The following is a 12,484-nucleotide window of genomic DNA, read 5'->3' as shown; positions in this document are numbered from 1 at the left end:
CATTTCATTGAGCTGCTTGCAACCTGCCTGCATCAGCTGCTTGTAGATAAACTTCAACAGAGTACTAAATGGATAATCTTCTTCAGGAAGATTATCTATAGCGGAGTAATAAATGAACATCCACAATATAATTATTTTCATAACACTCCCCCTTGGATGTTCATTAAAAGGTATTGTGCCCCATTAAAATCTTATTAGTACCGCTAATCTTAAAGATTATTTATGATTTTTATAGAGAGGTAATATTACATATGATTGCTGCTATTATAAGTTAAAAACTGTTATAGAGTGATAAAATATAACATAAAAATTAATTTCGAGAAAAATTTGAGTTTTTATAGGAAAATACTATTATTATATAAGAATATTGTTATAAAAAATTCCAAATCTTAGAAATTATGGCCAATTCCATTTCATCTTAACAACAATTCACCCAAGAAAAAGGAAACATGCCAAATAGCAATAGAAGAGCAAAATTTCTTTCCACACAAAAGGGAACTATCCCTTATGCAAGAGTGACTCAGTTCCTGACTTAGACGAAACCGAAATCTCCTAACTCTTCCCAACGGATTATTTTTAATTAAAGTGTGCCAATATTGACTCAAACTTCTCTAATCATATACCACAAACCACAATGACACACTATTGTTATTATTTTAAAAGCTACTAGTAGTAATTAAAACTTCTACTAGTAATTAAAATTCATCGGATCTGGGAATTGCGGTGGTATATCAATCTTCAATTTGCTCTTCATAATCTGTGTCCAATCCCCAATCCGTTTAACTTTCAATTTTCAGATTCATTCGTGTCAAATGGCAACAGAACCCAAGAAGATCATCATTGACACTGATCCTGGCATTGGTATCTTTCCTTTCCTCTATTCTCACACAAAAAATATTCCAATATACCTCCAGAAAATCCCAATATTTTTACTTTACTATAATGGAATTTTCTAAGATTTATCTGGGTTTCGTTTTCTCTAGACTTTTAGAAACTATAGTGTTTGACTCAGTATTTAAGAAAAAACACTTTTCTTGTGGTCTAAAAGATATATGTGCAGCTTTAAATTATCTCATTAAGAATAAAATGGGAAGTTTAAAGTTAAGTTATTTTTAAATATAGAAAGACTTGAGCTTTCCAAGATTGATTTTTTCCCCTTTTTGGAAAATGTATTGTGGTTAATTGAGAGCTATTATGAATGAATGTCATCAGATGATGCAATGGCGATATTTGTGGCATTGCAATCTCCTGAAATCAAGGTGATCGGGCTTACTACTATATATGGAAATGTCTACACATCTCTAGCTACCAGAAATGCTTTACATCTGGTAAAGTTCCCATTTTATCTACACTCATGCTTAGTATGATTTTGCATTTTGAAGTCATTTGTTGGATAATTGTTACAACTTCTCTGCCTTTTATTCTTTTTGTTGTAAGTATATATAAATTATAAAAGCTTAAAGACATTTGACTAAGATTTGCTCCATGGTTTGCCTATCGTTTAGTGGTGTATGCTATATTTTGAACTGTAGCTATAATCATAGTTATTGATTTGGGGGTCTTAATGATTCAGCTGGACGTAGCTGGGAGGACAGATATTCCAGTGGCTGAAGGCTCTCATGTTACAATCACTGTATGTAATCTTGATCTCTTCATTCAATTCTGTTCTGTTGCTCATTTTAACTTGCTGTTACTTACTAAGGTTTTATTTATTGTTTTTTGTAATTCACTGTCTTATAAGATCACTCTAATTTACTTGTTAAAGGGGACTCAAGTATTTGGCGCTACTGTTGCGTTTTTCATTTTTGGTTTTGTAATTCATTGTCTTATAAGATCACTCTAATTTACTTGTTAAAGGGGACTCAAGTATTTGGCGCTACTGTGGCGTTTTTCATTTTTGGTTTTGTTATGATGATCCATAGTAGATAGACTTGTGTTGGTATGCCCCCCCCCCCTTTTTTTTTCTTTTTTTTTGCTCCCAGGTGAAGCTTTATTTGAGTTGGTGAAAATATTAAGATATTAAGAGGGAAGGAATAAGAGGAAAAATAATAGGTGATACCCTGTCCCATAAAAGAAATGGTGAAAGCAAAGACGTCCACCTTGTTTATCATGGGACCGGAGACAAGAAAGTGGTTCAGAGAATATAAAGAAATAAAAGATTGTTATATACTGGTCCTTTCTAACGTTTTAGATCTAGGACCAAAGCTCAAAGAAGGAATGAGTGTAAGTGGAGTTTGGTTATCTGCTTATTTGATGACATCTATACTTTCTTATAGTTGTGTAAGTGTTTAGTTGTCCCACACTGGTTGATGAAATGAGCTGTTATCTCCTTATATTATCTTGTGCAACTCTCACCTCATAAGCTAACTTTTGGGGTTGAGTTAGACCTAAAGTCCATTTTCTTAACATGGTATCAGAGCCACAACCATCCCAATTCTATTTTACCAAAATGTTGGGCCCTCCTATGCTATGTTGTCCACGCGCCAATTAACTAGGCCTCGGCGTGTGGAAGGGTGTGCGTTAAGTTGTCCCACGTTGATTGAGGGAATGAATTGTTGTCTCCTCATATAGTCTTGTGCAACCCTCACCTCATGGGCTAACTTTTGGGCTGAGTTAGACCGAAAGTCTATTTTCTTAACAGTAAGGTTGGAGGAAAATGAACCCTAGATGTGTTGAAGACTCAACAAATTCTGAACATAAGATCAAGATGAATTATACATTTTTGTTTCAGTTTTGGTGTAAAGAAGCTTTAGTACAAGATGTAGAATCTTTAGTTAATTTCATTGGGTCCTTGTAACTGTCACAAGACTAGCTTTTTGGTTTTATTTTTTTGGGAGATTTGTAACTATGCTTGTCTCTCCCAGCACAAAGATTGTGTTGATAACTACTCTTTAACATATATGAAATCTGTTACCTTCTTCTGCTTCTTCAGAAGAAAAAATAAGGGTGAACGGCCTTTCCAGGATTGTTGGAATTAGAGGAATTAGCAATGGGTTTGAGTAGGTACTGTCTAGTGACCTTAAAGTCTTAGGTATAAGAAACCCTCAGTAGTTAGGATTGTAAGTATAGTCAAGATGATTAAATAGAACAGGGAGACAGATGAACAATGAAAAAGTATGACGCACACAGTATCATTGCGTGAAAAAGGGGTTGTTCCATGCTGGTAGCAAAAATCTGTTAAGGGATGCACAAAATAGTGAAGTGTCTTTCAGGCTCTTGCTATGCTTATCATTTGCTTAATCAAAGGATCACTACTTTTTGCTTTCTGGTCTTCTATCAAAAAAAAAAAATTTGCTTTTTGGTCAAAGCAACTTGCACTTCCCTCCAGCCATATGGACTATATATAGTAATTATTTGTCTCTTCGTGGATGTAAGCATACTTTTGCTGAACTGTATTATATACTTGTGTCTCTTTTTTTCAGTAATCTTTTATGTTCGTTAGTTTTTATCACTTTGTTGTTCTTATGCCAAATAGGATTAACTATTTTAGCAAAGCACTTCTGCGGCAGTCTAAAGCCTAGTTGTAATCCAGTTTGTACATAGCATCACTTAATAAGTTCTATATTGTCATACCATTTGATGGACATGGGTGAGTAGAACCAGGGAAGTGTTTTATTGGGAGGAGCAAACACAAGTTATGGAATAAAAGAGAAATAAGTCATTGACATTTATATGGAAAATAGGTTTTCAAATGTTAAAATATATATTATATGCGTTGGTTTTTGATAAAAGAGCATAAGAATGGTCACAATATAATTTGATGGAAAGAACATTGGTGTATCAAGGGAACTCTTTCTTAGCAAGCTTGACAGTTATGCTTCAAGATGCTTCCTCCATACGTCAAGCATATGAGGTTAGTTTCAAGAGCTTCCTCCATGCGCCAATAGTCAGACGTGGATCTATAATTTAAAGCTTATGGGTTCAGGTCTCGGGGTTATAGGATAGTGACTTCAAATTTCTTGACATATAGGAGAACCTTTTACTTTACCATTACATAATAAACAATTATGTATGTTTTAAAAAAGTATAGTAATAAAACATTTTAAACAAATCTCGCAAAATATTTACAATAAATGCATATAAGCATTAGAGAGAAACTGACTACTTGTTTTACATTCATTTGAGAGGGCGAAATTAACTAAATTGTAGTGCTATTATAGAAACCATAGCACTAAGTATTGTGAAGAAGAGGAAGAAGAGCATTGTCGTTTGAAGAAGCATGGATGGTAGCATAGTGACAGCTGAAGTGGATGAGAAAGACGAGGTATTGGGCACGAGGCTAACCTACTAGTTTTATTTTTGGTAGCTATTGGTAACCAGCTGACAAATGTTTAAGATAAGAGGTCAACTTTGGACCTGTCCCATTTGTGTAATGGTCAATTGATCAACTTATGAGTAAATAATAAGTGCACCCATTATTTTCTGGCATTTTGACTGCATGCATATTTTCATCTTACATCTTTTTCTTCTTTTCTTATAGCTTTTTCACCAAGGCTTCCGAGATTGACTTCTGGGATAATTTCCTCAAGCAATAGATTTAGGTTTAAGTAGAAACAATTTTGTCCTTGGGGTACTCTAGGCTGTTGAAGTGTTAATATATGTTAGGTTAGCCAGACATATCTAGCGGTACAGTTGGGGGATTAACACCTCTGGAATTAAATAGTATGGATAACATCCTACTCGAACAAATAAGTAAATGCATCCAATTATTGTTTTTCATGTACACTGCTCTAGAATTAATGGCACATTATTTGATATTATGGGTTATGGTTACTATTAGTGAATGGAATTTGGAGATGTTTTGGTGAAGGGGACAGAAGCAACATGTACCACGCTAGCTAGAAAAGTGCACCTTACATATTCTTTCTATTCTCAATAGGAAAACTTGTATCTCCACTAGGAAATATTGTCTAACAGCAAGGACAAAATATATAAATGAAAACACTGCCACAGAGATTAGAACATGTATTTCCTCAATGGACAACCCATGCTCCCAAGCCCGTTGCCATTCCCCATCCTCGATTAATGGTTTCAATTTGATTTTTGTAGCCATTTAAACTGTTTTTTCATATCTATATATAGGATCTGACCTAAACTTTATGGGTTCGGTTGATCCCAGCCCTGGTACGTTAGATTCCCCTATGCCAATAGTAATCTTGCTCCATATAACAAGTGGAAATCAAGATGTTCTCTTAGGGTTGTGGCATAGAGCAAACTGCTTTCTGAAAAAGCATAAATTTTTTAATAAATATCCTACTTATCTGACCTAGCAGCAAACATATCTACAGAATAAGACAGATAAAAATTATAATAGAAGAAACGGGAAGTGTATGCTGGAGCTTCTTCTTTTAGTTTCATCCATTTTGTGCCCTATGAGAAAAAAAAAATCAATTGCAATATCGGTCCTGAGCCTAGGGTCTTCCGGAAACAGTCTCTCTGCCTTTTTAGAGGCAGGGGTAAGGTCTGCGTACACTCTACCCTCCCCACTTGTGGGACTACACTGGGTATGTTGTTGTTGTTGTAAAATCGGTTCTGGAAGGTGATGATTATTTTAGAATTCTTATATGGTTTACCATAACATTTCCTTCTTCCAAACTTTAATGTGCTTTTCTTATGATTACTTGTTCATTTAGCAGAATAGGCAGCAAACTTAGAAATGTTTTTGTCCTTATGAATGGGTTTCTGCTTACTTTGTTTAATTCGTCTAAAGAAAGGTACAAAACTTCGAATTGCTGATTTTGTTCATGGCACGGATGGACTTGGGAACCAAAACTTTCCTGCACCAAATGGAAAGCCTATCGACCAGAATGCTGCTGAATTTCTCATTCAACAAGCAAGTCTATACCCTGGGAAGGTTACTGTTGTAGCCTTGGGCCCCCTTACAAATATAGCACTAGTAAGTATATAATCTTCCAACTGAATATTAGATAATAACCTAATAGAAACACTGTTCACCAGTTTGGCATATTGAAACAGGCCATTCAATCAGATCCTGCATTTGTTAAAAACATTAGACAAATTGTTGTTCTTGGTGGTTCCTTTGCTGTAAATGGAAATGTAAATCCAGCTGCAGAAGCGAACGTAAGTTGTTAACAGATACATCCAAAATCATGCTTTAGTTTTCAGGTGTATTCTCTAAGTTATTTTTCCATTTGTTGCTCATCTGCACAAGATCTTTGGAGATCCAGATGCTGCTGATATTGTTTTTACTAGCGGCGCTGACGTTCTGGCAGTTGGAATTAATGTTACACATCAAGTTGTCCTTACTGGTATTTTCTTGATTGCTATGGTACTTTCAACTAATATTTTCCTCTTACAGTACCATATTCTGTTCCTTTTACATTTCCTAGATTCAAACTGTTGTGTCAACAGTGTTGATCTTTTTGACAATTCCAACTGACTTTAAAGCATGGGTTACGTATTCTGGACCATCCTCATGTCAGTTCCTAAATATTGTGCAAACCAAACTAGAGGTTTTCATTTTTCAAATAATGTACCAAACTAGAGGTTTTCTTCGCCGAAGCATAGGGGAAGGTGGACATCAGTTTATGCCCAATGGATTTGATGGGTAAAAGAGCTTGCTATACAGAACATGCAGCTTTATTTCATCAAAGATCCAAGGATATGCACTTGCATATTATTTAGCTAATGTTAAAGGATATTCCAAGAGACTTGCCGGGGTAAAAGTTCTTCTAAAGTTTCTCTACTCGTTCTTTAATGCATAATCCTCCTATGTTACTTTCTCCTATCACCAAACATTTGAAATAGCTATCATTTTCTATTTGCTGAATGCTGACATTTAATGATGTTACAATAAGACATGGAAAGGAATTTATTTGAAGCTCGTTCTCAAGTGTCTATTTTCCTCCATCCGTGTTACTATCTCCCAGTAACCAAATATCTTGAATAGTTATATTCAGAAAAATTAAGAAATTTGGTTTCTAGAGTTCCATGGATAACCCAAATTTAGCTGGACATTGAAACCTATGCTTTTATCTTTTATTCTTGGCTTAGCAGATTTTACTGGCGGCTCAGTGTTCAATTTATAATGGCTTATCTTTTATCTTTTAGCTTTTATTCTTTGCTTAGCAGAAGCTCAAATGATTTATAATGGCTTCTTCATTCTTAGGGACAAGAAATCAATTTGTTATTTAGGCCAATAACCCTCAGGAAAATAATACAGTTTCTCACTTAATGGTGAAATTATTCCTTGGTGACTTGGTGAATATATAACTAGCTTTTTCCACTTAAAGTAACCAAACTTAGAGGAAATGTTTTATTCTACTAGATCTATATTTCTTTTGATTTTCTTCTTTTTCTTCCTTTCTTTAACAAAGATGCTCAAGTTGAGCTCCTCCAGACCGTTTTTTTAAGCTTCCCACTAAGCGGTGTGGGTGCAGTGTGGGTTTTGTCTTCACCCACAAAATTTCAACCTGCCCCCGCCCTACATAGCATTTTCACCCGCGTTCATCCGCCCCGCCCTGCTCCCTCTAAGTGTTCTTTTCTTTCATTTTGTTTAGTTTTATTTCTTTTTTATCTTTTGGCTGGAATTTTTCATACATTTTGCTACATACTCTCATAGTTTTTATTAATTTTAAAAATTACGGGAGGCTTCAGCTAAGGAAAGAAGAAGATAAGATACTTTGATTAATCAAACAGATTTATAATTAATTGAAAATTATGTGTTAGATATTAAATTTTCAGAACTTGTCATAAGAGAATGAGAATCTGACGTGCAAGCAGTTGTTTCAAACATACTCCACGTAAGATAGCCAAAGTACGGTTGAGCAATCGACATGATATATTTGCTCACATTCCAGGTGAAGGTCATAATTTGCAGGAACATTCTATGGTAGCCCAACTCAGTCCTCTTGTATTAGGGTTGGCTCCTCGCAGTTCCTCCGATTTGATCGAATTTCAAAAAGTCTTTCTCACTATTCAGAATAGTGGAGCTTTCGATCAAGATCTTCTTACCTCACCCTTTGGGCTCTTGCTGGAATCGGAATCTTATGGAACTCTTATTTTGCTTCATTATATTACGTGGAATCAATATCATCTCCAGAAAGGCAGAACAATGATTTTCCTTTTTCGCTGAAATTTTGAAACACGCACCCACACATAATTAATTTTTTTTAGTTCGACCCGCACCACCCCACACCTGCATATGTTTAAACCCACCCTGCATATGTCTAAACCCGCCCCACCGTCACTGCGCCATTGCCATCCCTACTTCCCGCACATTATCCTTTTTATTTTTATATATTTACTTTTGTCAGATTCTGATCGCAATGAGTTGGCGAAGTCTAACGGAAAGTTTGCCAAGTACCTTGACAAGATTTTGGATGTCTATTTTGGCTATCACCATGATGCATACAGCACAAAAGGTCAGTCTCTTGCCAAACTAGCTTTCTTAGTACACTGATTGGTGCATGCTCATTGTTCTGATTTTACGGTAACTGGGACTCCACATAGGTGTTTATCTTCACGATCCGACTGCCCTGCTTGCTGCTGTTGATCCCTCACTAATCACCTATACAGAAGGTGCGGTTCGTGTCCAGACAAGTGGCATCACAAGAGGTCTCACTCTATTTTATAACAAACAAAAGAGGTAAACTGTTGAAATTGTTTCAGAAGATGGAATGTATCTCCTCCTCACTTTTTTTTTCCCAATACCGGCTTCTCTTCCGTGCACCACGTGATGTTGCCCAACAAAGGGTGGTTGGGTACAGTTCCTATTCGCTAGATTGCTACCACCATCATTATTATATGGTTCTATCTTTGGCTAACAATTCCAGCTGGACCAATCCACTTGCCACCTTCAAATAACACTATAGGATAGTACTTTGAGGTTTCAACTTCTTTCAGTGAAGAGACAACGGGAAAGGAAAACCTCCTCAACCCTCGCCATGTTGGTTCTCCAAAATTTGCTCCTCAGGCCTGCCGTAGTTCCATGAATCCACTCTAGGAAATATTCAGGGGCAGATCCAAGATATAGAGTTGGATGAGTTTGGAGTTTTAACTGGCCTGAGGAGCCAATTCTATCAGATTTCACATATATATACAAGGTTGGAGCCGAACGAACCCACTGCTTTAACACTAGGTCCGCCTCTAGAGATATTGACTCAATGTCTGAATGACCATCCTCTCAAGAAAGACGCATGACGACCCCCTTGAATAGATTCCCATCCTCTGGATTGTCAATCAGGCTGGAGCAGCAAAAACTAAAACAGAATACACTATTTGCAGGAAAGTGTCATCGAGACGAATGATTAGACAAGAAGTAAAATCTGAATAAGTTGTATTCTTAGTGCTTTTTGCCAAGGAGGCGGCGGAGCGAGAGTGAATAATCTTCTTTTGTTTTCTTTTTTGTGGCCCCCCTTGCTAGATCTTTCTGCCTTCCATTTTCTTTAACCGCCCCACTGCCCCCGTGTGGTCCGACCCGTTCACTAAAGGAAAAATGTAATCCTACTTTCACTACATCACGTTATTCTTTTATTTTTTACTCAATTGCGATGATCTATCCTGGTAGCGATGGGGATAACATGGCAAGATCCTCCCTTAATGTTAATGTTAAGTAAGACACCAATATTAAATTGTTATCACATGAGAGAAAACTGAAGTAGAAAATCTTATTGAGCAACTATTATTTTTATTTATTTTTACTTTAAAAAAGAGGGAATATCTATGTCACTTTTAGGTATCATTTCGGAAAAGGAAGAATGTGAACCGTCCTTTGTGTCAAATGACTAACTCTTTATGGTTTTGGATAGTTTTCTTCTTTGGGATCTCATGGACTATACCCATATATCTAGGGAATTTTTGCTTAGTTGACTGTTTTTATTCTAGGAGGAAATTGGGTATAGGTTGAAATGATTTCTGTACATCTATTGGCCTCTTTTGACGTATATGGTTGGATAATAACAAGAGCTTGTGGAGGAGAGAAAAAGTTGTTATCAAGCCCAAAATTTCTTTCCATTCTTACTTTTGCTGGCCTTTTCAGTTAGGCTTCTGGGTTCAAGAACTTCAATCTGTTTTTATTCGAATGACTAAAATACTCCATGCACAATTCTTTTGCTCTTCCTTTGATGCTTTAGGAAATTTATCATATCTCTGTACTTATTAAGTTTGGAATTGAGGGATATATGATTGCTGTGTACTTATTATATTTTCTGTTGGACACAAGGTTTGCTGAAGTCACTGAATGGTGCGATAAACCCTCAGTAAAAGTGGCAGTAACTGTTGATGCTACTAAGGTTCTCAAATTGGTCATGGAACGACTCATCAATTCTTAGGAGAATCTGTTAGTTTTCAACATATCTCCTTCAGCTGCACAGTTCCTTGTATGTTTGCAACTCTATGTGCTTGAAACATTGACATTTTTTCAGAATTTCATTTTGATGTGAAGAGGAAGGTGATAGCAAAGATTATGGGATACGTGGATCACCAAGAAGAATTTCTTAATGTTTATTGCTTCTATGCCAATCTCCACGATTGTTGTAACAAACTTAATTATCTGCTTCTAAGCCCTTTGTGTAAAGTGATCTGTAGAACCCAACATTGTCATCATTGTGGTTTTCTCTTTTAAATAAAATGCACGGAATAATTTATTTAAGAATCTTATGAAATTATGATATGATATATCGTTTTATTTTAATAAATTTTAGTTGCTATTTTATTTTTTAACACAGTGCGCAGAAATATAACAAAATTTATATAATTAAAGGATACACATCATATGGTAATTAAATAAATTATTTATTTTTTATTTTATTTTTTATTAAATTAGCAAGTACTTAGTGCTAAATATTGACTAATGTGACTTTTTATTAACTTGTAAATTGGCTTAATATTTTATCACTATTAAACTAAAATATAACATATATATATTATAATATAACATAGATATATTTTCAAAATATTTTTATTATTTTTACTGTTTAAAATTCTTTAATTGTCTAAATTTATCAATATATTTTTTGAGTATTCTGATGTTACCTCTCATTTTTATTAATTAATTTAAATAATAAATATTCTAATATTATCTTTATCCCTCTCTTTTTATACATTCTTTTCTACTGTAATATTTGATTAGTTTTCTCATTTTGCATTCTACTAATAATTAAAATTATTTAATATCTTTTTTTTGGTTAAATTAAAATTTTAAATTCGTCAAAAATATAAAAAGATAAGCCTTTTAATTTTTTTTAAAAAACATACTAATATTTTTAATAATTTTTATTTTGTGTTATTTATATAATATTCTTATCTTATGTATAAATATTCTAATATTATTTTATTTTTTAATTATTTTCACTATGGAATTATGAGTTATATTCATCTATTTAACAACTAAAATTTCCTTTAGAAGCAAATTAATTAATATATACATTTTACTATATCGATTGGAATTCTTTTTTTTCTTTAATATTCTTCCTTTATGACTCTTTATTTATTATAATTTCTATTATGAGTATATGTACGAATTTTCTCATCATAATTCTATTTATAAGTCTTATATTTCTATATTTCTCTATTTGTTTTTGTTCTTTGCTTATTCTAATTGCATTATCCATTACTTAGTATTATCAAATTATGACATGAAACTATTAGTAACTTACAACATTAATATAATAAAATGGATATAATTTTGTATTAATCAAAAAATTTAACTTGACTTTATCTTGTATGACTATTTCTCAGAATTCTCTCGTTGTTCAAATTTTTCAAGAATATTTTTGAGTATTATTTATTTACTTATTTTTGTCAAATAAATTTAAAGTATGGATAAAATCATATTATCTCTATTTTCTCTTTATACATTAGTTTTTGTTCTATAATATTTTAACTTTTTTATTTAGCGTTTATCTATAATATGAATATTGTCATATTAGTTTTCTAAATGCGTGGTGTTGAATTAGTTTAAAGTTTAAATAGAGAAGTTCGTTTGTTATATGTCATATATCTAATAATAATTTTAATAATTATATTTTAGTATCACTTTCAATAAGCAATTAAATTAAATTCTCCTTCCTTTTTTGTATTTAGTATGAAAGTTGACTTTTAATATTTTTATTAAAATTATTACATAAAAAATTATATTTTTATTTGTTTCTCAGAATTATGTCAATTGTCTATATTCTTTTTTTTTTTTTTTAATTTTATCTATTATCATATTTTCTATTACATGATATAATCTATATAGCATGACCATATGAATTATTTCAAAAAAAGTTCTCATCTCAAAGTCTTATCCATATCTCAACACGGAAATTTTGTATTTACGTATGGTTTCTCCTTTTTTTTTTGGTTTCTTGTCCATATTATTAAGTTACCCATAATTTAGAATTGTTCATATCTTTCGCTACTCTCATTATAACAATGACTTTGGTTTTTATTTTTCTTGTAATAAATATTTTCATATATTCTCTTGTGTTCTTTTATTCTATAGCTCAGATTAATGTTTAAACTTATCAATAATATTTTT

At 33.3% G+C, this 12,484-nt stretch overlaps 1 protein-coding gene across 2 annotated transcripts; it reads left to right on the top strand.

Moving 5' to 3' along the window:
* Window positions 1–448: 448 nt before the first annotated feature.
* Window positions 449–10,612, top strand: LOC107812569 (putative uridine nucleosidase 2). 2 transcript variants are annotated; one of them, XM_016637716.2, is made up of 10 exons: window positions 449–861; window positions 1,213–1,328; window positions 1,574–1,633; window positions 5,711–5,896; window positions 5,977–6,081; window positions 6,173–6,269; window positions 8,277–8,384; window positions 8,473–8,608; window positions 10,184–10,300; window positions 10,386–10,612. In XM_016637716.2, the coding sequence occupies exons 1-9, from the start codon at window positions 813–815 to the stop codon at window positions 10,290–10,292; spliced, it is 966 nt and encodes a 321-aa protein (XP_016493202.1). In that variant the 5' UTR covers window positions 449–812; the 3' UTR covers window positions 10,293–10,300; window positions 10,386–10,612. The 2 variants fall into 2 exon arrangements, with proteins under 2 accessions (XP_016493202.1, XP_075098089.1); XM_075241988.1 differs by having other exon boundaries at window positions 10,184–10,612.
* Window positions 10,613–12,484: the final 1,872 nt, after the last annotated feature.

Source organism: Nicotiana tabacum, chromosome 21 (genome assembly GCF_000715075.1).
Source record: "Nicotiana tabacum cultivar K326 chromosome 21, ASM71507v2, whole genome shotgun sequence".
Classification (NCBI taxonomy): Eukaryota; Viridiplantae; Streptophyta; class Magnoliopsida; order Solanales; family Solanaceae; genus Nicotiana; species Nicotiana tabacum.
The sequence above is the reverse complement of the archived record's forward strand: the minus strand, read 5'-3'. Positions and strand labels throughout refer to the sequence as shown.

What these genes read in the sequence shown, in the direction of transcription:
- LOC107812569 (XM_016637716.2), top strand. Translation starts at nt 813, where the DNA reads ATGGCAACAGAACCCAAGAAGATCATCATTGACACTGATCCTGGCATT. An exon ending in CCCTTACAAATATAGCACTA is followed by an intron (nt 5,897 to 5,976) that starts GTAAGTATATAA and finishes ATATTGAAACAG; the next exon opens with GCCATTCAATCAGATCCTGC. An exon ending in TGATGCATACAGCACAAAAG is followed by an intron (nt 8,385 to 8,472) that starts GTCAGTCTCTTG and finishes GACTCCACATAG; the next exon opens with GTGTTTATCTTCACGATCCG.